The following is a 23,991-nucleotide window of genomic DNA, read 5'->3' as shown; positions in this document are numbered from 1 at the left end:
ATTTCTTTCACGGAAAACGGTTTGCAGACCCATTCAAGTCAATGGGAACGTGAAAAAACGCGGAGGCACACAAGATTGTCATCCGCGTCCGTTTTTTTTCCTATCATTTGCATGGCAAACTTGACTTACTTTCCTTCATGTCAGGTGATCCTCCAAAAATAAAGGAAGACGCACGGAAATAAAAACGGATCACGGAACAACGGAACCCCATTTTGCGGAATGGAACACAACAACGGTCGTGTGCATGAGGCCTTCTGAAGAGGAGAAAAAAACGGTTCCTGTATTGTAAGCATCCGTTGTGTACATTTTGCATCCGTTTTCGCCATTTCTATCAGAGATGCATTTTTTCCACCCGTTTAATAAAAACGGATCTCAGGCGAAAATGGCTAAAACGGATGCAAAATGTGAACAACAGATGCTCAGGATCCATTTTTTTTCTGTTCTTCTGACAGATCAGAAAATAAAACGCTGATGTGAACTTAGCCTTAGGCCTCATGCATGAGCCCTTAAAGGGATTGTTTAGGTATAGAAAAACATGGCTGCTTCCAAAATCGCCTCACTTGTTGATGGGTTGTATCTACTATTGCAACTCAGTTGTGTGGAAGAAAATGGGCCAGTACCACACACACAACCTGTAGAAAGGCGCGGTGCCATTTTCAGAAGAAGGTAGCCGTGACTTTGTAACCCAGGAAGCCACTGTTCAGGATCCTCATCATCCACCCAGAGTGGAGGACCATGGCCAGTACTTTGATTTTTAAATCTGTAATGCCTCATTCCTCCAGTGGAGGCGCTGCAGGAGAACTCCGCACTTACCACCCTCTCCACTACAAACAGGACAGTAGACGAGTCGAGTCACAAAAAAAAAACTGCATTTTAGTTAACAAAAAAAAATAAAAAATATACATAAAATGAGAATATAATTCTCATCTGAGCAAAGGTGCAAGCAGACGGCTTTACACTAAATACACTGCAGTTTTACCATAGGAAACATTACATCACAAATACCAATATACAGTCCCAGAATTCACCTGGAGCCTAGTGGTGTGCCCTACTATGCAAAACAGGAAGGGAGGATGCTAAGGAAACCTCGGCCCAGGAGCTCACACTTCACCACACCTACCCGTACGCCGTCTAACCCTACGCTACCCATTAAAACTGCCAAACCTGCCCACCAGGGAGGGACGCGGCCGGCTTAACCCTTTCCTATACAACACTGAGCCTAAAGCCACGTCACGCGCTCATCTCCCTTTTCACAGTGTCAGTGACGTCTCAGACCCTTCTACTACTTTCTGGCTACAAATCTTCATTAGGAAAAAAATAAATAAAAAAATACATGTTTTCTATCAGGTAAGTACTGGAATGTTGGTCACGGGCCCCCGGACTCGTCACATCGCAACCAGACTCCGAGCTCCTTTGATCCTGTACTCTGGTTGCTATGGGCGAGCTCCCCCACTTTTTGTCGACTTTGGACCCCCCCCCCCCCCGTCTGCCTTGTGGACGAGATGTAGAGCAGCCTATCCTCGCTCATCTGGAATGTCTTCTAGACTGCTCATGGCCGTAATTGCCCAACTACATCATGGACACCTTGAAGAATTCATTGCCATTTTTCAAAGGGCATCTGTCAGCAGTTTTGTACCTGTTACATGTGCGCTCGGCAGCTGAAGGCATCGGTGTTGCTCCCATGTGCCCGCATTGCTGAGAAAAATGATGTTTTAATATATGCAAATGAGCCTCTAGGAGCAACGGGGGCGTTACCATTACACCTAGAGGCTCAGCTTCCCCTCCCTCGGCACTTTGACTGACCGGGCCAGGCAGTGAAAACATCATTACAACTGACCCCGTCAATGAAAGTGGCAGAGTTGCAGAGAGCTGAGCCTCTAGGTGTAATGGTAACGCCCCTGTTGCTCATTTGCATATATTAAAACATCATTTTTCTCAGCAATGAGGACACATATGAACATGGGACCAACACAGGTGCCTTCAGCTGCCAAGCGCACATGTAACAGGTACAAAACTGCTGACAGATGCCCTTTAAACAACTCTGGCGGAGGATCGCACGTGCCCTGTGTGCACTTTACTTGTCCCCTTACAAATTCATTACATTTTTTTATTTTTTTTTTGCAAAAGGCCAGCAAATTGGTCATTTTATTTAGATTTTGAAGGGTACAGATGGTGCAGAGTGGCAGCATCCACCTCAGTGCCAATGAGACCTATGGACTGCTCTGTACTAGAGGCTCAATGCCTGGCCTATGGATAAAAGTTTTTTTTATAAAAGTAGGGGTAAAAGAGTGTCATAAACTACTACGCTTTGCAGTATAAGGTGCCCAAGTGCCATTATTGGGGGGGTAGGGTGGCACGACGGCTGCAGTGGGTGCCTACAGCTCTCCATGGATCCGTTCCATTGAGAACACACAGCAGCCTATAGGGGCGGTGAAGATGAATGCAAACACTGCCATGCAGGCACGTCAGCACTAAAGGGTTAAAGGGAGAGCAACAGCTACAGTTCCATATAGAATCCCTTTAACCCTTATGTATCCTCCTGAGGCAGACTGCAGGTACCAGCGGGCAGAGCCACGAGTCCTGTCTCTGTGTCCGAGCGTCTGGGTTATAAAAAGAGATCTCCACTGAAAAAATGTATTTATTATCCATTGACTTTGCATTGTGAGCTAGAATCCCTGCATGAACTCTTCTTCTTTTACCCACTAGGGGGCGCCCTCCCCTGGTCTGATCTCAGCAGTAAAGTCTTCCACGTTTTTCACACTAATCTTGCGCCCCCCCCCACCCAGAACCGATTCTACATGTGTAGATACTAACATTTAAAATAACAAAAAAAATTAAGAAATCTGATCCTGTCCAAGACTCTACCTGTCGTCGCCATGACTGAGACAACTCGTAGTGAACCATTTACCTCTTGTGCAAATTAGCAAAGGGAGCAAAAAGTAGTAAAGACGCAAAAATAAAATAAAAAAAATCCACAATCACTCTCCTCCTACAGACGTATCTCCTGACTTTACAATCTCTTCCTCCGGCTGAACCTGGGCCTTTTTAAAGATGGCCGACCTTCTGTTCTGTGCTTGCATCCCTATTCTGCTGCAATTTCATTTTTTGTTTTATTACTTATGTTTGACCCTATCCTGCTCCAAACTGTAGGGGAACAGTCAATCTATAGCTGTAAATCCCCCTCCTCCCTCCCGCTCTATATTCTAACCCTCCAACCCTGCCCGGTAACAGTTCCTGACGTGGGACCAGCTCCTCCAGTACAAGCCCTACCCCCCCACCCTACAAGGGTTAACATCTCAATCCTAAGACAACTTCCCCCCTCATGCTCAGTTACTATAAAAGTTTAAAAAAAAAAAAAAAAGTCTCAGAGGGCGGGAAGGTGGCGTTTTCCATCCTCCTGTTCTCCGCTGAGGCGTCTTGGGAGTCGGGTGGAAGGAGTCTGGAATGGAGGGATATCGCTGACCCAGGACACTGTTCCCTGAAACCCCGCTAAAGACTGGATGTGTGGGGTGTAGGACACCAATCTCCCCAATGACCTCATGGACCTAACAGGAACCTGTAGAAGAAGGAGAGAAGACAACGTATCAGCTTATTCCAGCTATGACCCCCGTCCAGGAGACCCCCTCCTCCACCCTCGTTCTCACCTCCCACGCTGGGTATGTGTAGATTTGCCCACATTCACATTACACCCCGTAGAAAGCAGCCAGACGCTCCTTCAGCAGCGGAGGAAACTGCTCGGAAAACTGGTTCCAATTGTCCTCGCCAACCTGCTCCTTAAAACCGTGCAAAATCTAAAAAAAACATAAAAATCTGAGGTGGTTAGATACTCCAAACATGTCAACGGGGTTTGCAGAAGTCCGTGCACATCACACACACACGTGCCATTGTTGCATGCCCTGCTTCAAGGCGCATGCGCTGCGGGAAAGCTCCTTCTCAGCCCTCGGTGCTCCCGAAACACACAATACTTACCAGAGACGAGTGCTCTCCTGCTGTATGGCGCATGCAAGCCTTGGAATGAGATGACTCAGGATAGGTCATCAATACCAGATCAGCGGGGGTCCAACACCCGGCACCACCCCTGCTGTCTATGGCAGGGATGGCCAACCCGCGACTCTCCAGCTGTTGCAGAACTACAACTCCCAGTATGCCTAACAGCTATCAGTCTACTGCCAGCGCATGGTGGGAGTTGTAGTTTTACAACAGCTGGAGAGCCGCAGGTTGGCCATCCCGGGTCTATGGCAAAGCAGCAGCGAGCAGGAAGAGAGACGGGATGTGCACGCGGTGCCCGCCGTCTCCTCATACAGCTGATTGGCGGAGGTGCCGGGTGTGTCTGATATTGATGACCTATCCCGAGCATAGGTCATCAATATAGGGGAGCCTAGAGAACACCTTTAAGAAGGCCAACTGGCATCTGGCGCGAGCCTAAATTAAAGTTGATTTTCAGCACATTTACAAGCTGGAAAAAAGGGGACAAGAAGCACCTCGGGAGCAACAGGAGTAGATCGGTGGGCAGTCCATCACAAAAACGAGCCGACACGTTCCCTTTAAGTTATTTTAACCCCAGGAGGGGGCAGCAAAAGAAGGTGCACTGTATCTACCAACTTACAAGAAATCTGTACTGTCTAAGATGTGCACCCATAAGCTGTAACCCCACAATCAAGGTAGGTAATCTGATGCTTAAGCCACACGGAAGCCTCATCTGCCTACATACATCCAGTTACATATTTTTACTTGTGTGGACTTATTTAAAGAGGTTGTGTCCACAAGGACATTGGTAGCATGGGGCTTGTAGATGCTATCCTCATCTGAACACCACAAACCTTCTAGGAAGCCACCGTGTCCGTTCTGCTTTCTTCAGAGGCCACAAGGTCAACCCATGAGTGAAATTGAAGCAATACAAGTGGTTGTCCCTTTGGTACCAATCCAACCTCTGTAGCACGTAGAACAAGAGGGACGCCAGATGCCCCTTCTCAGGCACGCTTGCACCGTTTAAATAAATCAATGGGAGTTTTGGAAATGACCAAACACTGACCGTCTGTCATAGAAAGACTGATAGGACACAGCCAGACTGACCTTATAGAACATGTCCCTCAGATCATCTTTGGGGCTCACCCAGGAGGCCACCGCGTCACAGAAGAAGATGAAATCCTGAAAGGTAAATGAGATGTGGACACAGAAGACCCACAATGGAAAGAGACCTGATCCTCTCCTGCTCCAGTTACCTGTACTACTCCTCCGGGATTCACCCCGATCATTATGCAGATCCCTCGGAAGGCCGAGTCCTTCTCCTCGTTGTCGCGGATATTACGTAAAGACGTGCACCTGTCGTAGGAGGAAACGATGAGGAACGCCCCAAATAAAACTAGAAATACATCAGGACGGGATACAAGTGTCAGCCACTCACCAGGGCCTGATAAACTGCTGCAGCATGGGGGCGACTTCTTGGGGGCATACACAGCCGAGGCGCCCAATAGTGATAGCTAGGAAAGGAAAGGGGCAAAAAGTGAGTCTCATTCAAAAGTGCTATTATACAGAGAACCACGCCATATTATCAACCCGGCAGATGTCATTTATAATTTAAGTGGCCGGTGCAGAATAGGTAGGACGTGTCTCAACCAGGTTGGCCAATCACTTCTCCAAAGAATAAGCCAGGGCCCCTTGCCAACCAGGTCCCCACTTTTTAGGCCCCATGCACGCAACCATATTTTGGATCCACATCCGGCATTTTTTGATCGGATAACGACTCATGGGGCCACAAAAAAAATGTGGACGCCGCAATGTGTCCGTTCCACAAAAAAAATAAAAATAGGTCTTATTCTTCTCCATTTTGCAGACAAGAATAGGCATTTTTAACATAGGGAGGGACGTGAGAAACAGGGATGCACATGGCTAGTGTCCGTGTTTTGCAGATCCGCAATTTGAGGGTAAAAACCTAGGTTTTTGAAGGAAAAGACCTGAGCCATTTCTTTACTAATAAAACAAAGACGTTCTTTGAATTGTTTGGGATCCACGACGTGACAGAATACTGCAGTGGTTCTCTAAGAAGCCACGTGAACGCTCTTAAGGTGGTCAATGATACCGCAGAAAGAGGAATTGCTCTGATAAAAGTTTAACGAATCGGTCGGGGACGAACAACAAAAAACAATCTGGAGGGTCGTCGAGCGTCACAGAAAAGTCGTCACCAAGCTAACAAAAGAAGGGATTGCATCGTTCAAAGTGGATTAATATAAAACACATTTTGGCCATCATACTACCTATTTATCTTAGTCTCTAGTTTTAATATTAAGTTTGTGATTTCTAGTTTTCCCAATAAAAGTAATTAACATGGAAAAATCTTAATTTTTGCCTACTTTTACAAAACTGATCAAAGTGTGCAACCTCTTAATATTATCCAGTCTTCTTGAAATTTGGCATATCTATATTTTACATCACCGAGACTCGGGGCGTAAGCAAAGTCTGCAAAAATTGTTAATTTTTTTTTTTTTTTCATTACAAAATGAAGTACCATGTTAACGCCAATTGAAGCATTCCTGCCTGCCATCAGCGGACAATGAAAGAAAGAAAGGTCTTGGCCAAGTACTGCCCACACAGCTGAAGGCTTGTTACAATGAGCCAACAGAGCATTGCCCAGACAGACACATTGGCTGGGCTGGAGTGATGTTTAAAATGGGTTGTCTAGGGTTAGCCTGGTAAGCAACTTTTAATAAGTACCAATGAAAACCGTAATTAGACTTACCGGTAATTCTGCTTCCTTGAATCCACCATGACGGCTACACATGAGACTGACCCCTTGACCTCTATAGGGGCAGGAACACAGAGTTTAAAAGGCCACCACCCACTCTCACCCTCAGTGTTTACAAATTACCAAAGTGGGTGCAAATTTATATCTATATCTTCATACTCAATATCTTATCAACTAAAGGAGGGAATATCCGACCCGTCATGGTGGATTCAAGGAAACAGAATTACCAGTAAGTCTAATTACGGTTTTTCCATTTCATCCACCATGCCGGCTACACATGAGAACTACCAGATTACTTGCTTGGGGGGGGGGGGTAACCGCTTGCAGAACTTGACCCGCCATTGAGTAACAGCATATATCGTGGTTTTAATCCAACGACCAATGGAGGCCGTGGAAGCTTTTTTTCCCCTTATTTTGACCTGCGAACTGAATAAGGACATGGCCGGTCTTCCTACATTCTTTAGTAGCTGTCAGGTACTGGATAATCCTATCTCTTACGTCCAGGAACTGGAATTGTACTTCTGTTGAATTTTGTTGGTCTGTAGAAAAAAAAAAAAGGAAGGTAGGATGATTTCCTGATTTCTATGGAAATTTGAGACCACTTTTGGTAGAAAACCCGGATCTAATCTCTGTATTATTCTGTCCGGAAAAATTTTAAAAAAAAGGTAGGGTTCTCAGCAGAAGAAGGCCTGAATTTCTCCCAGGCGTCTAGCTGATGTTATAGCAATTAAAAATGCTGCTTTGAATGAAAGGTGTTTAATTGAAATGTCCGATAAAGGAGTAAACGGAGACTTAATTAGTCATCTCAAGACCAAGTTTAAATCCCACTGGGGAACCCTTGGGGTTAGAGATGGTCTTAGTCTGGAGGCAGCTCTTATAAATCTTTTTATCCATATCATAGAAGGCCCCCAAGGCGGAGATCTGGACCTTTAGCGTACTAGGGCTAAGGCCCATATCCAACCCCCTCTGGAGAAAAATCGAAAATTTTCTGGATACATGGGGGTGACCTATTCGGGGATACTTCCCCTAGCCAACTACAGTAGCTTTTCCAGATTTTGAGATATATAGCCGAGGTGACTTTTTCCCTGCTGGATTTCAAAGTATGAATGACTTTTTCCGAAAGCCCTTTACTTTTTAGGATTTCGCTTTCAGGATCCAGACTTATAGCTTGAACAGGCTGGGGTCCTGGTGAAGGATGGGGCCCTGCGATAGAATGTCCTTCTGAAATACTATTTTCCACGGTTTTTCCACAGCAATCTCCTTTAGGATGGAGAACCAGCTTCTCTTGGGCCAGTAGGGGACCACTAGTATCACAGTTACTGGGTCTGTTAATATCTTCTGCAAGACCCGAGGGATTACGGCCCAGGAAGGAAAGGCGTATGCGAGGTTCCAAGTCCACCTGACTGAGAAAGCGTCGACAGCCCATGGTTCTTCTCTGGGATTTAAGGAACCAAAACGCCTTACTTTCGCATTTATTTTCAAAGCCAATAGGTCTATTTGAGGTACATCCCCATCTTTTGAAAAATTTCTTAACTTAGAGACCACTCCCCTGGGTCTAATGTTTTTCTGCTGAGATAATCGGCTTGTATGTTTTCTGAACCTTTGAGATGGATTGCTGTAATTGAAAGGACATTCTTTTCTGAAGAATATTTTTTCTGCCAGTCCCCTCAAGCTTGGAGATCCTGTGCCTCCCTGGTGTTTTAGATCGGCCACAGTTGTTGTATTGTCGGAGAATATTTTCAGATGCTTTTTGAATAACATGTCTTGAGATACTGTTAGGGTTTGCCAGACCGCTCCCAGTTCTCGGTAGTTTGATGATCTGCTCTTTACTTCGTCTGACCACTTGCCCTGCCAGCTTGAGGAGGCCACTTTTGCCCCCCACCCAATGCCACCTGCATCTAATTTTAATTTCTGGAACTGTTAGCCAGGCTACACCTTTTGACAGATTTTCCCTTTCCTTCCACAACGGAATTCGGAATCCATATCGGGATTCTCCGCTAACCGGAAGCCGAACTTTAGACGCCGAACTTAAAACAGAAGTTCGCTCAACACTACTCATGGCCCCTCTGATAGAACACTGTTTTTGAAGCTGGAAGTTCCTTATTCTCTCCCTGAAAGATTCCAACTTTTCCTGTGGTAGAGATGAAGTCTGGGTAATTGAATCTAGCATTACCCCTAAGAACTTCATTTTTGTTGCTGGTACTAGGCAGGATTTTTTCACATTTATCAACCAGCCCAATTCTGAGATTTTTTGTATCACGTAAATTGGTCTGTCCGGACGTTTCCAGCTCTGAATTTCTCTGAGTATGAGGAAGTCTTCTAAATAGGGAACAAAAATGTTAGGCCCTCTAGTCTGAGAGGGGGAATCATTTCTATTACCAGCTTTGTGAACACGCTTGGGGCGGAGGATATACCGAATGGTAGAGCAGTGAACCGGAAATGATTGACTATGCCCTCGTCGTCTTTCAACGCGAATCTGAGGTATCTTTGTGACTTTTGATGGATGGGAACATGGTAGTAGGCATCTTTTAGATCGATGGATGTCATGTATGCTCCTTTTTTGGACTAGGGGAATTATTGATGAAATTGACTCAATTTTGAATTTTCTGTAGGTTATAGGTTTGTTTAGCCCTTTTAGGTTTATAATAGTAACGGGTTTTTGGACTAAAAATAACCTTGAATAAAAGCCCCTTTCTGGTTCGGGACCTTCTAATACCACACCAGATTTTTTTAAGTCGAGGACTCCCTGCCAAATTTTTGCTAACACGTTCTGACTGTGGGGTGTTATTTTAAATCTTTTTTGGAGGGGGTGGAGGAAAATTCTATCCCGTAGCCATTTTTTTACGATGTCTAAGGCCCAGGGATTCTGGGTTACGTCTTCCCACGGAGATAGAAAATTTCTCAACCTTCCTCAGTTTTTCACTTTCACCTGTAGGATCTGGATTGTGAGCTAAATGGACGAAAAGGTTTCTTCTTGCCCTCTTCTGGGAACCCTTTTTTTTTTTTTTGTCAGCAGCCTCCTCTAGGATTACATCTAGTACTGGCCCAAAAACGTATTCGCCAGAAAACACAATAGAGCACAGTTTAGCTTTGGAGGTCCAAAGAGGATTTCATTTCACTTTGAATCATAGATTTAACCTCCATGCAGATAGATGGTTGCTCTTCCTTTACGACCTCATTAATGCAAGACTGGCAGAACTTCTTTTTGTGATATTCAGGGAGTCTTTTTGCACAAGTTGCGCATCTTGTGTATTTGGCTTTAACTTTGGGCTCTTTCACTCCCTCTAAAGAGAGGAGCAACCAGGTATCAGAGATTTTAAAAACACATGAAATATGCAAGGTCACAGATATTTTCCCCCCAGTGGAACTCACGATAGGAGCAGCTGAGGGCGGGTATGCGGTATCCATCTGGCTTGCAGGGGCATCAGGAGCCGACATATCTCCGGAGAAGGAAACACAGTGGAGGCAGCGGCAGGTTGAATTCACAGCCTTTTTTTCATCCAGCGCGGCATCTGACGTCACTAGTGTGCGCGTGCGCTCTCCACATGATCCTAGGCTCCGCCCCCTCCGGCAATGCCGGGAACAGAGTGTAGACTGCGGCGCGTATGAGCAGCGTGCCCTTTCTTTTCTGGTCTGCTTCCTCACAGAAGGGGGAAGGGAGACCTTGTGTTATGGAGTAAAAACAGGCTCCCGCTGTTCAGGGACGAGAATCTACCCCCGTATATGTCCTCTGCTCAGCTTTAGTAGCAACCGCAAGATGGCAGAGGGGGAAGGAGGACAAGAAGTAACCCTCTCTTCTTAAAAAAGGTATCCGAAAAATAAAATTGGCATAAAATCTTCACCTCCCCCCGAGAGGTCTCTCTGTGAGGTGCTCCATAGGGACAGGAAACACTGACGGTGAGAGTGGGTGGTGGCCTTTTAAACTCTGTGTTCCTGCCCCTATAGAGTTCAAGAGGTCAATCTCATGTGTAGCCGTCATGGTGGATGAAATGGAAAAAGTTGTTACTAAGGGGAGAACATAAAGTAGTATTTAAAAAAACAAAACAAAAAAAAACACAACCACCACCAAACTAGGAGCTAACCTGTGTTTTCAAGGAGCGTCTTGGGCGTATTTGGCCGGTTGATGATTTCTACCAGGTTGTTCAAGACCATAGGAACGTATGGCTGCATCTCGGCCCCTGACGGAGAGAAGCGGCATTGGTTAGACAATGTAGGGTGCCTAGACTGCAGCCCACCGGGGGGGTCGGCGCTGTATACACACTCACCCATTTGCATGCAGATCTCCCCGATGGCCCAGGTGGCATTGTTACAGACAGAGATGAACTCTGGATTTAAGTTGGTGCCGAGAATGGGCATAAATTCAGCTGTAAAAGACAAGAACAGAAACCACTGACTAAGCCTAGTCTTAACTTTATAGATGGCAATAGAACAGCGTCCCTAGTGGTCAAGTTTAGAATGACATGCAGATTTTAGAATGACTTGTACAGCGCCTTCAATTACACCACAAATATCTATGGCAAAGAGGCATCACTCACAGATACAAGGCTTCACGTGCAGGAAACAAGCCTTCGTCAGGTCACCCAGGAGAGCGAAGGAGCTCTGCCGAACCTCCGGCATAATGTCCTGAAAGTGAAAGGAGTTGCCTCAGAACAAAAATCAAAAGTGCTTGTGATTTACCAGGACCAAAAACACAACCCTCACCTGCATGCACTGGAACAAGAGGGTCATGATGTTACTTCTGGCCACTAACTGCTCAACATGGCCTCCAAGCCCCTCCGCCAGCCCGCTGAGAAGATCCAAGGCCACGATCATGAAGTCTTTATCGGGGGCTTCATACTGGTCTGGATGCTGACTGTACATCTGCCAGAGATAGACACACAGGAATTGAATGGAGCTAAATCCCAAGCAGACACCGCGCTGAGAAAGGACGTGAAGTGCAGCACAGCCTCCCACTGAAGACAACGGGAGGCAGACTGAGCGCACAGGACCAATGCCAAATACAGTCAGCAAAAAACGCTGTGTGCATGGGGACTTAAAGGGGTTGTCCAAGATATTACAATTAAATTAGAATTTTATATTTTTAAAAACGTTTTACCCACTGTCACCCTAGGTCAGGGATGGCCAACCTGAGGCTCTCCAGCTGTTGCAAAACTACAACTCCCATCATGCCCAGACTGCCAACAGCTATCAGCAGAGCATTGTGGGAGTTGTAGTTTTGCAACAGCTGGAGGGCCGCAGGTTGGCCATGCCTGCCCTAGGTGACTAAATAGCAGTTATTAGACTGCGTGTCCCGATTCGCCACCTGCAGGGCTCCATAGGAACTACAACTGCAATAGCTTATAGCTGTGATAGCTAACCTCCGGCACTCCAGCTACGACTGCCAAAATGCCAACTTGCTTGGCTGTTCTCAGAACTTCACAGAAATGAATAGAGCATGCTGGGAGTCATAGTTTGGAGGTTAGCCCTCACTGGCTAATAGCATGGGTTTCTTCAGAGAGACGCAATAAACGGCTCCCCCGATGGCCGTGAAGTAAAGCCACCTCAGATGCCATTGTCACAACTGACCACGGCATCTGAGGGGTTAAATGACTATTGGCGAACACAGACATTAGCCCCGGGTTAATGCCATTTAAAACAGCGGAAACAGAGTGGCTATGGCATTCACGAACATGCATGGCGGGTGTCGGGAAGGGGTTAGATGTTTAAGGTGCCTACTCACCATGGCTTGAGCAAGGGTCTTCTGCACCAACGTGACACAGCGCTGATACACCGGCTCACAGTACGGGAGGAATCCGCTCTGCAGGGCGGTTGCGATGGAGGACAAGCACTACAAGAAGAGGTCTGGTTACACAGATGGAGGAGCAGAACCAGCAAGTGCATTTCACAACCTACTTCACGTCGCACCCCTAGATATAGATCTGTGGAACAATCCTCACCTCCAAGAGTGGGAAAAGGTCCTTATCTTCATCCTTCAGCTCATTCCACTTCTGGATGAGAGGGGGCATCAGTTTTTGGATGTACTCCTAGGAACACATCAGACATAATTTATTAGCACGATGACAGGGGGAGGGGGGGGATGACCTATGGAGCACTTCCATCATACATACAGTGTAGGGTGAGGCGTGATCTCCGGATCAGACAGTATGAATAGAGACATCACATGTGTATCACGTAACAAGTATCTGCATCACCTCCGGAGGCGCAGCCCCTCAAAACTGAATGCATCAATGCCCAATCCTTCCAGTGCCACCATGTCTACATCAGAGGCATCTCCTGAAGATTCCTCACCACTCACCGGCTGATTTAAATGGTGCCCCACAGAGTCCGCTAAGGTTCCTATGGCATCGTAGAGTATGAGGAGATTCTTGTGCTGGTATTTTCCAAAGGCAAAAACCAAGGTGTCCAGGATAAAACTTAGATACGGTACAAGCTCCGTGCAGGCTTCTTCCTCCAGGGTCGCAAACGCACTGTGGAACAGACGGGACATCTCTTATCAGCAAGGCGGAGGCTTGGGCCAATCGCTGGGAACAAATGCGCGCTCATTGCCAATAAACGGTCCGTGTAAAGGCGACGCCGATCACACGAAAACCGCCAAATGTTTGCTAGGTGATCGCATCTTTCACGTGACACCCAAAACTCACCATTTATCTGGAGCACATCGCTCTGTATATACGGGATCTGCTGTTGACAATAGGCAAACTGTATGGGGAACAAATGATCGTAATAACGATCACCTGACCCCCATTCATTTTGCACCACGACATGTGACAGGCCCTTAAAACGAGCATCGATTGGTGCTGGTTATTGCCCCCTGCCGATGTTAGTTCCTGTTTGAGGGCAAGTTCAGCAGCGGATGGGATTTTCTCAGATTTGGTAAGGAATGAGCCCCCCTGTCAGCCACGTTCATACCTGCATGCTGCCTCCTGCACTCGCTTGTTGCTGTCCAGAATTCGTTTCAGTAACTCCGTCATAAGGGGCTTCAGATAAAGGTCGGGGGGTTGGCTGACCACCCAGTGGGCGTACCGGCTCAAAGTCCAGCAGGCGATGGAGCGGACTAGAGCCTTTTTATCAGACAGGCACTGGATGAGATGAGGAATCAGCTCAGGCAGGTAGGGCACCATGCCCTGCATACAGCCTGCACGCGACAAGAACAGGAAGTCAGGGTTTTAAGGGTTAACCGGGACCTTGCGGCCAGCATACTGGAGGCATAGGTATACTACCTTCAGCGATGGCTCCGAGGACCAGGATACCGGACTCCTTTATGACCCATTCCGGGTGGAACAGTAGACCCTTGAGGAGCGGGAGGAGGTGAGGAAGCAGCTCCTCCCGGAACACATTAGCGAGGACGTCCAGGGCGGCCGCTGAACATTTCCCTGCGAGAGAACACAACGTCCTTGTTACTTCACAACTCATCTAGAAGAAGCAGAACCCTGAACTCGCAGAGCTCCGATCAGACAGTATGAATACAAGAGACCCTCAGAGGAAGTCAGGGGGAAAGCATCTGCATCACTTCTGGAGCTCCCTAATGTGAACAATGCCTACTGAGGGAGCAGCACGTACTCAGATTCCAGTCAGACAAGGTGTCGTCGTCATCATCCTCGTCATCACCATCGTCCTCTCCTTCCACTCGCTCTTCTTCGTGTTGCAGGGTCACAGTGCGAGACTTGTGGAACCGGGGCTTAATGTCCTGCTCACTGTCCGGGACCGTCTCATCCTCCTCCACGTCTCCCTGAAGAGCAAGGGAAACACTTGTTACAGGCAGAGACCATGCGCACCCCCTTCACTCAGAGGATTATGGGTGTCCCGGCCATCTGATCAGGAAGGGATGTCCCTAGCAAAAAGCAGACAATTTCTACACTAGATCCCCCCCCTTAAGGCCTCATTCACAAAACTGTATTTTTAGTCCATGTCTGAGCCGCATTTATTGTGGAAATTGCCGCAAAATCATACATTTCTATGGGGCCACAAATAAATGCGGACAGCACAGGGACGTCATCTGTGCACCTGTTCTGCACATTATAGAACATATTCTTATCCGTTTTGCAGGATGCACTCGGGCGGAATCTGTATTTTGCAGATCTGTGATTTGCAGGCCACAAAATGGATACGGTCCGCATAAACGCCCCCCCCTAAATGAATACTACACCTCAAACCTGATATTTCTCAGTAAAATCTACATACAGCGTAGAGTCACATTGTATGTCCTCCATTAAGGCCTAGGCAACAGACTCCTGCTGGTTTCCCGATCCTGGTCAGAGCAGTGCATTGTGGGAGCTCAGCTAACAGTAGAAAGCAGACAATGAGGGACCTATGTTCTGTTCTCCTCAATGATGAACTTCCAAACACTTCTTTTGCTTCTCTCTTTAATTGTCCAAACTGTTTACACGTGGGGAGACATCCCTATAAAAGCCCGTTCGCTCCGAGATCCGAAAGTGTGCACATGCCACTGAGGACAGGAGGAACGTACAGCCACGCAGTCCTCTAGGTCAGTGTTTCCCAACCAGTGTGCCTCCAGCTGTTGCAGAACTACAACTCCCAGCATGCCCGCACAGCCAAAGGCTGTCCGGGCATGCTGGGAGTTGTAGTTTTTCAACAGCTGGAGGCATGCTGGTTGGGAAACACTGCTCTAGGTAATCTCTGGGCTCTCCGTGTAGGGGCATGCATCGATAAGAGAACTTTTGGGGGAGGTTTGGGCAGGCCATCACTCGTTAAAAGCTGGACAACCCATTTAAAAGGGATTGTTCACCTTTTAGGGTGCCCTTTGGGCAGATCGGGGAAGCATTACATACCTACTCCCAGCTTCTTTGTCACCTGCTGCCTTGTTCGGGTGCCCTACTGCCAATATCCGCTTTGACGCAGCAGCAGGCGATGAATGGCCGCTGTGACCAGTTATTTGTCAAAGTGGATGTTGACAGCCGACCTGAACGAGGCAGCAGCAGCCAGGACCGAGCAGTGGGGAGCAGGTTAGTATGCTTCTCTTTGCAGGTCTGGCCAGGAAGCCCCCCCCCCCTCCCCCCCAAAAAAGATGAACAACCCCTTTAAAGGTGTTGTCCAGCTTTTAACTACTGGTTTGTTGGAGAACAGAGTCAGAACGCAAGTGAGTATGAACATCATAATTACGTAACCGGATTCTGTGTCACTTTGCTATACACTGCTTACTCTAGTCTAAGGGGGAGGGGGGGGGGGGCAATCTGGAGCTGACCGATTCCCTTTAGGCCTCACGCACACGAACGTATGCCGGCCGGGTCCTCAATGCACGTACACCGACTGTAGGGCTGCAGCATGTGGACGCGGACTCATTCACTTGAACAGGGTCCACGATCCGCACCGCAAAAAAGTAGTGCGAAGGCACGGACAGAAACTCTGTGGTGCTTCCGCTGCGCGCCGACCTTCCGGATTGCAGACCTATTCAAGTGAATTCAAGTGGCTGTTCGCATGAGGCCTTAAACTAACTTTTTGACATAATCAATGACAATGTTCCAGTTAATCGGAGCTCTTTTTGCAGCATCTTTGGGCTCCTGTCCATAGAGGACTGTGCTCTATCACACTACCAGCGTGTGCACGCTTTCGGATTAGCGAGGACTACTGGAGGTACGCACTAGGGTCATAGCTTTACTGCGCATGAAAATCTTTTGGAAAATTAAATGAAGAAAAAAGCAAAAAAAGACATATCTGGAACTTTGCCAATGGGGATAAAGATTTTACAATATGCTGGTAAAGAGGTTTTCCGGTTATATTTAAGGGGTATTCCCATCACAGACAATGGGAGCATATCGCTAGGATATTCCCCCATTGTCTGATAGGTGCGGGTCCCACCTCTGGGAGCCGCTCCTACAACAAGGACGGAGCGGGCAAAGCTGTGGCTGGAGGACCCCGGATTTCCCAGGGTCCGTCCACCACCAAGCGCTGCTCCCATAGAAGTAAATGGGAGCACATCACGCACGCGTGGCCCCTGCTACCATTCATTTCTATTTTCGGCGGCACCATAGAAATGAAAGGAGCTGCACATGCGCAGTGCGCCCTCCGTTCATTTCCCTGCTCCGTTCTCATTGTAGGTGCGGACCTGCACCTATCAGACAATGGGGGCATATCCTAGAGATATGCCCCCATTGTCTGTGATGGGAATGCCCCTTAAAGTTATACCCGGTCCACAGGATAGAGGATAACTATTACATCGGTGGGGGTCTGACTGCTGGGTCCCCATGATCACGTCCTCATAGAACAACAGACTGAGCATGTGCACTGCCACTCCATTTATCTCTACGGGACTGCCAGAGACAGCAGAGTAGAGCGCTCAGCGCCACAGACTAACTAGTGCTCGGTCTTATGGTCTTATGAACAGGGTCCCCTGTCCTAGCATTGAGGGGGGGGGGGCTTTTTTGGTTAGTAGATTTGTAATAAATGCTTTAGAATGAAACACCCCTTTAAGTAACAGCTGAGAATTCACATGGGTAGGAACAGGAACTCTGGAGGAATAGATACACTCACCTTTAAGAGGATGATGTCGATCTCATTGTACTTCATACCGTTCACCAGGATGGGAATTAACCTGCAAGACAGACGGCAGATTTCTAGGTGCGCTGCCTGCGTAATGGTTCTGAGATAGCGCTACGTAAAGACTGGGAGCATCAGTAATGTGGGTCATTATATGGGACTGCTTTATGGGTGCAGGTACTTAGCGATGCGAAGGGTGCTGTGTCAGGTCTGGAGGAGACATGCTGGGTACTCACTGAAGCAGGTGACTGGACAGAGCGTCTTTACAAATAGGTTGATCAGCCAGCGTCAACCAGAACTCGCAGGCTTCCAGCGCCACGTTTTCGTCGCTGTCCTGCGTCCTCTGCAGCATGTACTGGAGGAGGGAGAGAGAAAGAGAAACACCTCTGAGCCTCGCGGCTCTAATCCGACATGACCGATGAGAAGACAAGACCCACTACAGACCTGGATAATGCTGTGCATGTGAGGAAGCAGCCGGTCTATCCGCACCTCCAGCAGCATCACCAGCGCCCGGCACACGTTCTTGCGGACCTCGGGGTCTTCATCCACCGCAAGTGCAAATAGGTGCTGATGAGAAGGAAGGGGTTCATTACCCTCACATCAAACAATGCAATGGCGGGTCTGCCCGCAGCTTCCTGCTTCACTAACCTCAATGAAAGTGTCGATGTTATCCATGAGAGCCTGGGCGCGGTCCGTTATAAACTGGTTTACGCAGGCGATGGCGTGAGACCTGCGAGCGGGAGGAGACGGCGTGTCAGACGTGGGCAGAGCCGATGGGTCTATGTATGGGGATTGACAAGACAAACCTGATTTTGGGGCTGCAGTGCTTGAAGAACTGGAGAAATTTGGGGATCATGATGTTCAGCGGTCTGTTCAGAGCGTCGCTGTCCAGGAGCTCGGAGGAATCTTCACAGATTTTTTGAAGAGCGCCAAATGCTCCCTAGAAAAGCAGCAGATACAAGAAGAACTATTAGATCCATTGAGGTCTGACCAGAAGAAGCCCAGAACGAGAGTCAGCAACATTTGGCGCTCCAATTGCCGTGAAACTGCAAACACGTTCTTCTAACTCCTATAGAAGTGAATAGAGCATTCTGGGAGCTGTAGGGTTAATGGTTTGTGCCCAGTCCCTCCCTGTGACAGCAGATCCTAGCTAATGCAACCATCACACTGTCAGCCATGACCCAGCAGAATTAGAGTGGATTGTTTATATTGGGGGGGTCACTACTACTCATCTGACGGATACCTCACAGGTGTTGTAGTCCTCCGAGTTCAGCAGGTTGCAGAGCTGAGGTAGCAGTTCTGGCCAGGTCTGCAGCTCTCCCTTTGATGCTATGGTAGTGATGAGAATCCCTGGAGAGAAAACATAGAAACCACAAAACTAAGTCCAGGTCTATAGGGAGGTTCCAGCCTCATACACAGCGCCCCTAGTGGCTGCGCAGGATCAGACAGTATGAATACCAGAGCCCTCACTGCAGATCAGGCATACATCATCTGCATCATATCCAGCGAGCGGCGCCTAAAGGAGAAGAAGCTGGACTCACCGATGGTGGCTCTGATGAGGGAGGACGAGTCTCCGATGCTGTTCAGACATTCCTGCTTTATGAATTCAGACACGGGCTGGGGGAAGTTCTGGTAATGGGCTTTCACATTGTTCTTCAGGATCAGACCACTTAGAGAGCGCGTGGGTTCATCTTCAATACAGATACAGGTTGTTATACTGGTGGCCTCAGGTGACCACCCAGCGGGGCATGGAAAGTAATACAACGGCAATAAGCAATACTACGTAACCATAGCAATAACACCCAGTGCTGCACGCAGCGCGCCCACAGATGACATCCAGTGCTGCACGCAGCGCGCCCACAGATGACACCCAGTGCTGCACGCAGCGCGCCCACAGATGACACCCAGTGCTGCACGCAGCGCGCCCACAGATGACACCCAGTGCTGCGCGCAGCGCGCCCACAGATGACACCCAGTGCTGCGCGCAGCGCGCCCACAGATGACACCCAGTGCTGCGCGCAGCGCGCCCACAGATGACACCCAGTGCTGCGCGCAGCGCGCCCACAGATGACACCCAGTGCTGCGCGCAGCGCGCCCACAGATGACACCCAGTGCTGCACGCAGCGCGCCCACAGATGACACCCAGTGCTGCACGCAGCGCGCCCACAGATGACACCCAGTGCTGCACGCAGCGCGCCCACAGATGACACCCAGTGCTGCACGCAGCGCGCCCACAGATGACACCCAGTGCTGCACGCAGCGCGCCCACAGATGACACCCAGTGCTGCACGCAGCGCGCCCACAGATGACACCCAGTGCTGCACGCAGCGCGCCCACAGATGACACCCAGTGCTGCACGCAGCGCGCCCACAGATGACACCCAGTGCTGCACGCAGCGCGCCCACAGATGACACCCAGTGCTGCACGCAGCGCGCCCACAAATGACACCCAGTGCTGCACGCAGCGCGCCCACAAATGACACCCAGTGCTGCACGCAGCGGGCCCACAAATGACACCCAGTGCTGCACGCAGCGGGCCCACAGATGACACCCAGTGCTGCACGCAGCGCGCCCACAGATTATAGCCAGTACTGTAGGCCACATATTATACTCAGTGCTGTATACACCCACAGATTATGGAGTGTTGTATGCCACATATCATACCCCAGGGTGGTACGCCATGTGCCCACAGAGTTCATCTAGTGCAGTACGCTCACAGATTATACCCAGGGCTGTATACCATGCCTTCACAGTTTATACCAGGTGCTGAACCCATACATTACACCCAGCGCTGTACTCCACGTTATATATAGTGCTGTACACCGTGTGCTCATAGACTATATCTATACTCTCCAATTATGAATTATAACCACTATGTCATATCATGCGGCCAGCGTTTACACCCAATACACCGTGTGACCCTGTGGATTATACCCCCAGATGTGACCCCACTGATTATGTAAAGTACTTGTGTCCACGTGTATTCGACCCCTTACACCAGCAGTCCACCACGTGTCCTATACAATAACCAGGCATACCTTCAGACTTGAGCCGCGTCAGAACAAAGATCAGATAATTGTTGAAGTCGGGATACTGGTTGAGCTGCTTCAGTTTCTGAGAGACCGTTCAGGACAAGACTGGTAGAGAAGAGAGTGCTCACCTGTGACAGACGCCGGGGCTCCAGAGCGTGCAGTGCAGTCACCCCTCACACTATACCGACACCTCCTGCCTGTTCTATACGATCCCACCTAAACCTGGTAATAGGAGCCCAGCCTGTACATAATAACCAACCAGATCCTGCCTGGGAGTAATATACGCTTCATCACCGCGGCGTGTAAAGGATACCTCCTGGACAACTCTCTGAGTGGCCGTGTCCGGGGACTGAGAGTCCTTTAAGAGCTGCAGGACTTGCTGTAATCCTTCCTCATCCGGACGCCAGTCCATCTTCACGACCACTAGCTGCAGAGAGATACATGATCAACAATGGGACATACACAGGGGTGCAGTACCTCTTTTCCGCCTGCCGGGGTCACTGTTGTTCTATGGACTTCCTGGACGCACTGAGCGGCTTTATATCAGTATTACAAGCCTATGAGCACATTACTCTGCTGAAACACTCTGTGCTGCTGGAGGATCCGGTTCATCCTTAAGCAGCCAAGTTCTCACTAACAGAACCACCCCCCCCCCCCCACGTGATCAACGTGTGCCTCTCCTGAAATAATAGGACATTGCTTACTGTGTGTCACATGTGAAGTGATGGGAGACCCCAGATCAGACAGTATGAATAGAGACCCTCAGGGTATTCAGGATGTATGACTGCATCATCTCCAGGGTCTCAGGAGCACTGACAGCCCCTAATATAGATCCCAGATCCTTCACCCTCTACAGTCCCTTTAAATACCAGTAGATCACAGAACCGGTGTGAACATCCCCCCCCCCATCCCCATGCCATGTAGATGCGTACGCTCCCCCACCTTACACCGTGATCATTTTCTGTCTTAGATCCCATACAATGCCCCATCAGATCCAATTAACACACACCAGGCATCAAACTGGGAACATCCTAGATCCCTAAACTACCCTAGGAATCTCCCGCAGCGATCCCCGATCTACCTGGGAAGGATCCCGAATCAGTCTCCCTCCATCATTTCACCCCATTGAACTAGGAAGATCCAAAATCCTGTCTCTAACAAGAGATCCCTCTGCCTACCACCCACAATCTGTCCCAGAAGATCCCACTCTTCTATCAGTCTGGTAAGTTCATGGATCTGAGGGCCACCCGAGAAGATCCTACTCTATTGGTCTGAGAGGTTCATGGATCTGAGGGCCACCCGAGAAGATCCCACTCCTCTATTGGTCTGGTAAGTTCATGGATCTGAGGGCCACCCGAGAAGATCCCACTCCTCTATTGGTCTGGTAAGTTCATGGATCTGAGGGCCACCGAGAAGATCCCAGATCCTGCTCTTCTATTAGTCTGGTTAGTTCATGGATCTGAGGACACCCAAGAAGATCCCACTCCTCTATTGGTCTGGTAAGTTCATGGATCTGAGGGCCACCCGAGAAGATCCCACTCCTCTATTGGCCTGGTAAGTTCATGGATCTGAGGGCCACCCGAGAAGATCCCACTCCTCTATTGGCCTGGTAAGTTCATGGATCTGAGGGCCACCCGAGAAGATCCTACTCTATTGGTCTGGTAAGTTCATGGATCTGAGGGCCACCCAATAAGATCCCACTCCTCTATTGGTCTGAGAGCTTCATGGATCTGAGGGCCACCCGAGAAGATCCCACTCCTCTATTGGTCTGGTAAGTTCATGGATCTGAGGGCCACCTGAGAAGATCCCAGATCCTGCTCTTCTATCAGTCTGGTTAGTTCATGGATCTGAGGACACCCAAGAAGATCCCACTCCTCTATTGGTCTGGTAAGTTCATGGATCTGAGGGCCACCCGAGAAGATCCCACTCCTCTATTGGCCTGGTAAGTTCATGGATCTGAGGGCCACCCGAGAAGATCCCACTCCTCTATTGGCCTGGTAAGTTCATGGATCTGAGGGCCACCCGAGAAGATCCTACTCTATTGGTCTGGTAAGTTCATGGATCTGAGGGCCACCCAATAAGATCCCACTCCTCTATTGGTCTGAGAGCTTCATGGATCTGAGGGCCACCCGAGAAGATCCCACTCCTCTATTGGTCTGGTAAGTTCATGGATCTGAGGGCCACCTGAGAAGATCCCAGATCCTGCTCTTCTATCAGTCTGGTTAGTTCATGGATCTGAGGACACCCGAGAAGATCCCACTCCTCTATTGGTCTGGTAAGTTCATGGATCTGAGGGCCACCTGAGAGGATTCCAGATGGTGTCCTGACCGGGGTAGGATCTCCCCCAGCGATGTAGCAGATCCTGGATCCCCCTCCCTAGCCTCCTATAGGATCCCCACCTGCCCCCGCCTCCTGTAAGGCACTGCGCCCCCCGCATGCGGCATACCCGGCCGGCTCCCACCTGTAGCTGGCGCCTGCACTCCCACTCCCCCCGGCCCAGCTCCCGCCCCTTTCTCCATCACCAGATCCCCGCCGCGGCCCTGTCCGTCCCCTCCCCTCCGGTACCGCTCACCTCGCAGGGATGGAGGAGACTCGCAGGCGGCGGAGACACAGAAAGAGAGAGAGAGCGCGCGGGCTGATGACGTCATTCGCAGTGCACCTCTCCAACCAACCAATAAGGCGACTTTCTGCTGGGCGGAGTCAGTTTCGACAATGACCCCTCCCGACCGCCGTCTTTAGCCTGGGATTTTCAAATTTCGCCGTTGTCGTTGCGCCACACCACGTGACCACTCGCGAGTAGCAGTAGCCGACCGCGGGCGTCATCTTTGTTTCGGGCAAATCCATCTACTGGATACTACAAAAGGGGAGTTTTCTCAGCAACCAATGAGGACGTCGCTTTCATTTTTCTGCTGGGTTTAGATTCATGAAAGCTGGAATCTGATTGGTTGCTATGGGCAACTCGAATAACCTTACCTTTTTTTAATATATATAAATGTGGAGCCTTGGTCAGTGCTTGGAACATGCTGATATTAAAAATCTATATAATAATAAAAAAAATGTCACATGTCGGACATTTCTTTTGTATCACATTAATTATAATGGCAAAATGTAAATTAAAAAATTGGAAAAATGGTTGCGTGTAGACGCAATCGCTCAACGGTCGTGTCGTCATCTAGGGGGTCACTCACCATTTTTATAGTAGAACCAGATATGGCGGCCGGTGGAAACACGGACGCTACATGACTGAAAACCATATGACTACCAACAACAGACAAGAGATTTAACATCAATTTATAGTGAATACATAGAAAATGGCTGCAGCTCGCATGGCCTTGCGGTTTTGAGCTACGTCATGGCCGCGATTCCCTAACTTTGCTTCACGTCTCTTTATGGTGTGGATATGACTGGACCTTCATTGCAATATCCATTGCTCCCAGTAAGGCCTCTATCACACGTCCGTGTCCATGTAGACATCCATAACAAGAGGGTCAGTGGTTAATCTGTGAAGATGTCAGTGAAGAATCCGTGTGTCCGTTTTTTGCCATTTGTCTGTTTGTGTCATCCGTATTCCACGGACACTGCTAGACTGAAAATTAATTTCCAGAGCTTCTCCAAAATCATGGACCAAACACAGATTGCCTCCATGTTGTGTCTGTGGTTTTCATGGACCCATAATGTGGGTGAGGGATCCGTAATCGCAAACAAAACAGGTCGTGCTCCCATG

At 48.8% G+C, this 23,991-nt stretch overlaps 1 protein-coding gene and 1 non-coding gene across 2 annotated transcripts; both read right to left on the bottom strand.

Annotated features, from left to right (window-relative positions):
* Positions 1-1,940: 1,940 nt before the first annotated feature.
* On the bottom strand, positions 1,941-22,967 carry TNPO2 (transportin 2). The gene is made up of 25 exons (XM_040415049.1): positions 22,840-22,967; positions 20,581-20,694; positions 20,274-20,349; positions 18,778-18,927; positions 18,480-18,586; positions 18,043-18,176; positions 17,885-17,966; positions 17,681-17,803; positions 17,473-17,591; positions 17,231-17,291; positions 14,303-14,471; positions 13,963-14,115; positions 13,652-13,877; positions 13,038-13,209; positions 12,679-12,765; positions 12,462-12,569; positions 11,444-11,602; positions 11,278-11,365; positions 11,008-11,106; positions 10,825-10,920; positions 5,405-5,480; positions 5,223-5,322; positions 5,074-5,148; positions 3,645-3,791; positions 1,941-3,556 (listed from the first exon to the last, which is right to left on the bottom strand). The coding sequence occupies exons 2-24, from the start codon at positions 20,677-20,679 to the stop codon at positions 3,684-3,686; spliced, it is 2,667 nt and encodes an 888-aa protein (XP_040270983.1). The 5' UTR covers positions 20,680-20,694; positions 22,840-22,967; the 3' UTR covers positions 1,941-3,556; positions 3,645-3,683.
* LOC120987509 lies at positions 12,872-12,939 on the bottom strand. The gene has a single exon (XR_005776105.1). It is a non-coding gene; the product is annotated as a small nucleolar RNA SNORD41 (small nucleolar RNA).
* Positions 22,968-23,991: the final 1,024 nt, after the last annotated feature.

The sequence above is a fragment of the Bufo bufo genome, chromosome 1, assembly GCF_905171765.1.
Source record: "Bufo bufo chromosome 1, aBufBuf1.1, whole genome shotgun sequence".
Taxonomy (NCBI): domain Eukaryota; kingdom Metazoa; phylum Chordata; class Amphibia; order Anura; family Bufonidae; genus Bufo; species Bufo bufo.
The sequence above is the reverse complement of the archived record's forward strand: the minus strand, read 5'-3'. Positions and strand labels throughout refer to the sequence as shown.

Excerpts from the sequence above, each read along its gene's own strand:
- TNPO2 (XM_040415049.1), bottom strand. The coding sequence starts at position 20,679 with ATGGACTGGCGTCCGGATGAGGAAGGATTACAGCAAGTCCTGCAGCTC. Across the intron at positions 18,928-20,273 it reads GACGCGGCTCAAGTCTGAAG|ATGAACCCACGCGCTCTCTA; the intron begins GTATGCCTGGTT and ends TCTGTATTGAAG. Across the intron at positions 11,366-11,443 it reads TCTTGTTCCAGTGCATGCAG|GACATTATGCCGGAGGTTCG; the intron begins GTGAGGGTTGTG and ends TTTCACTTTCAG.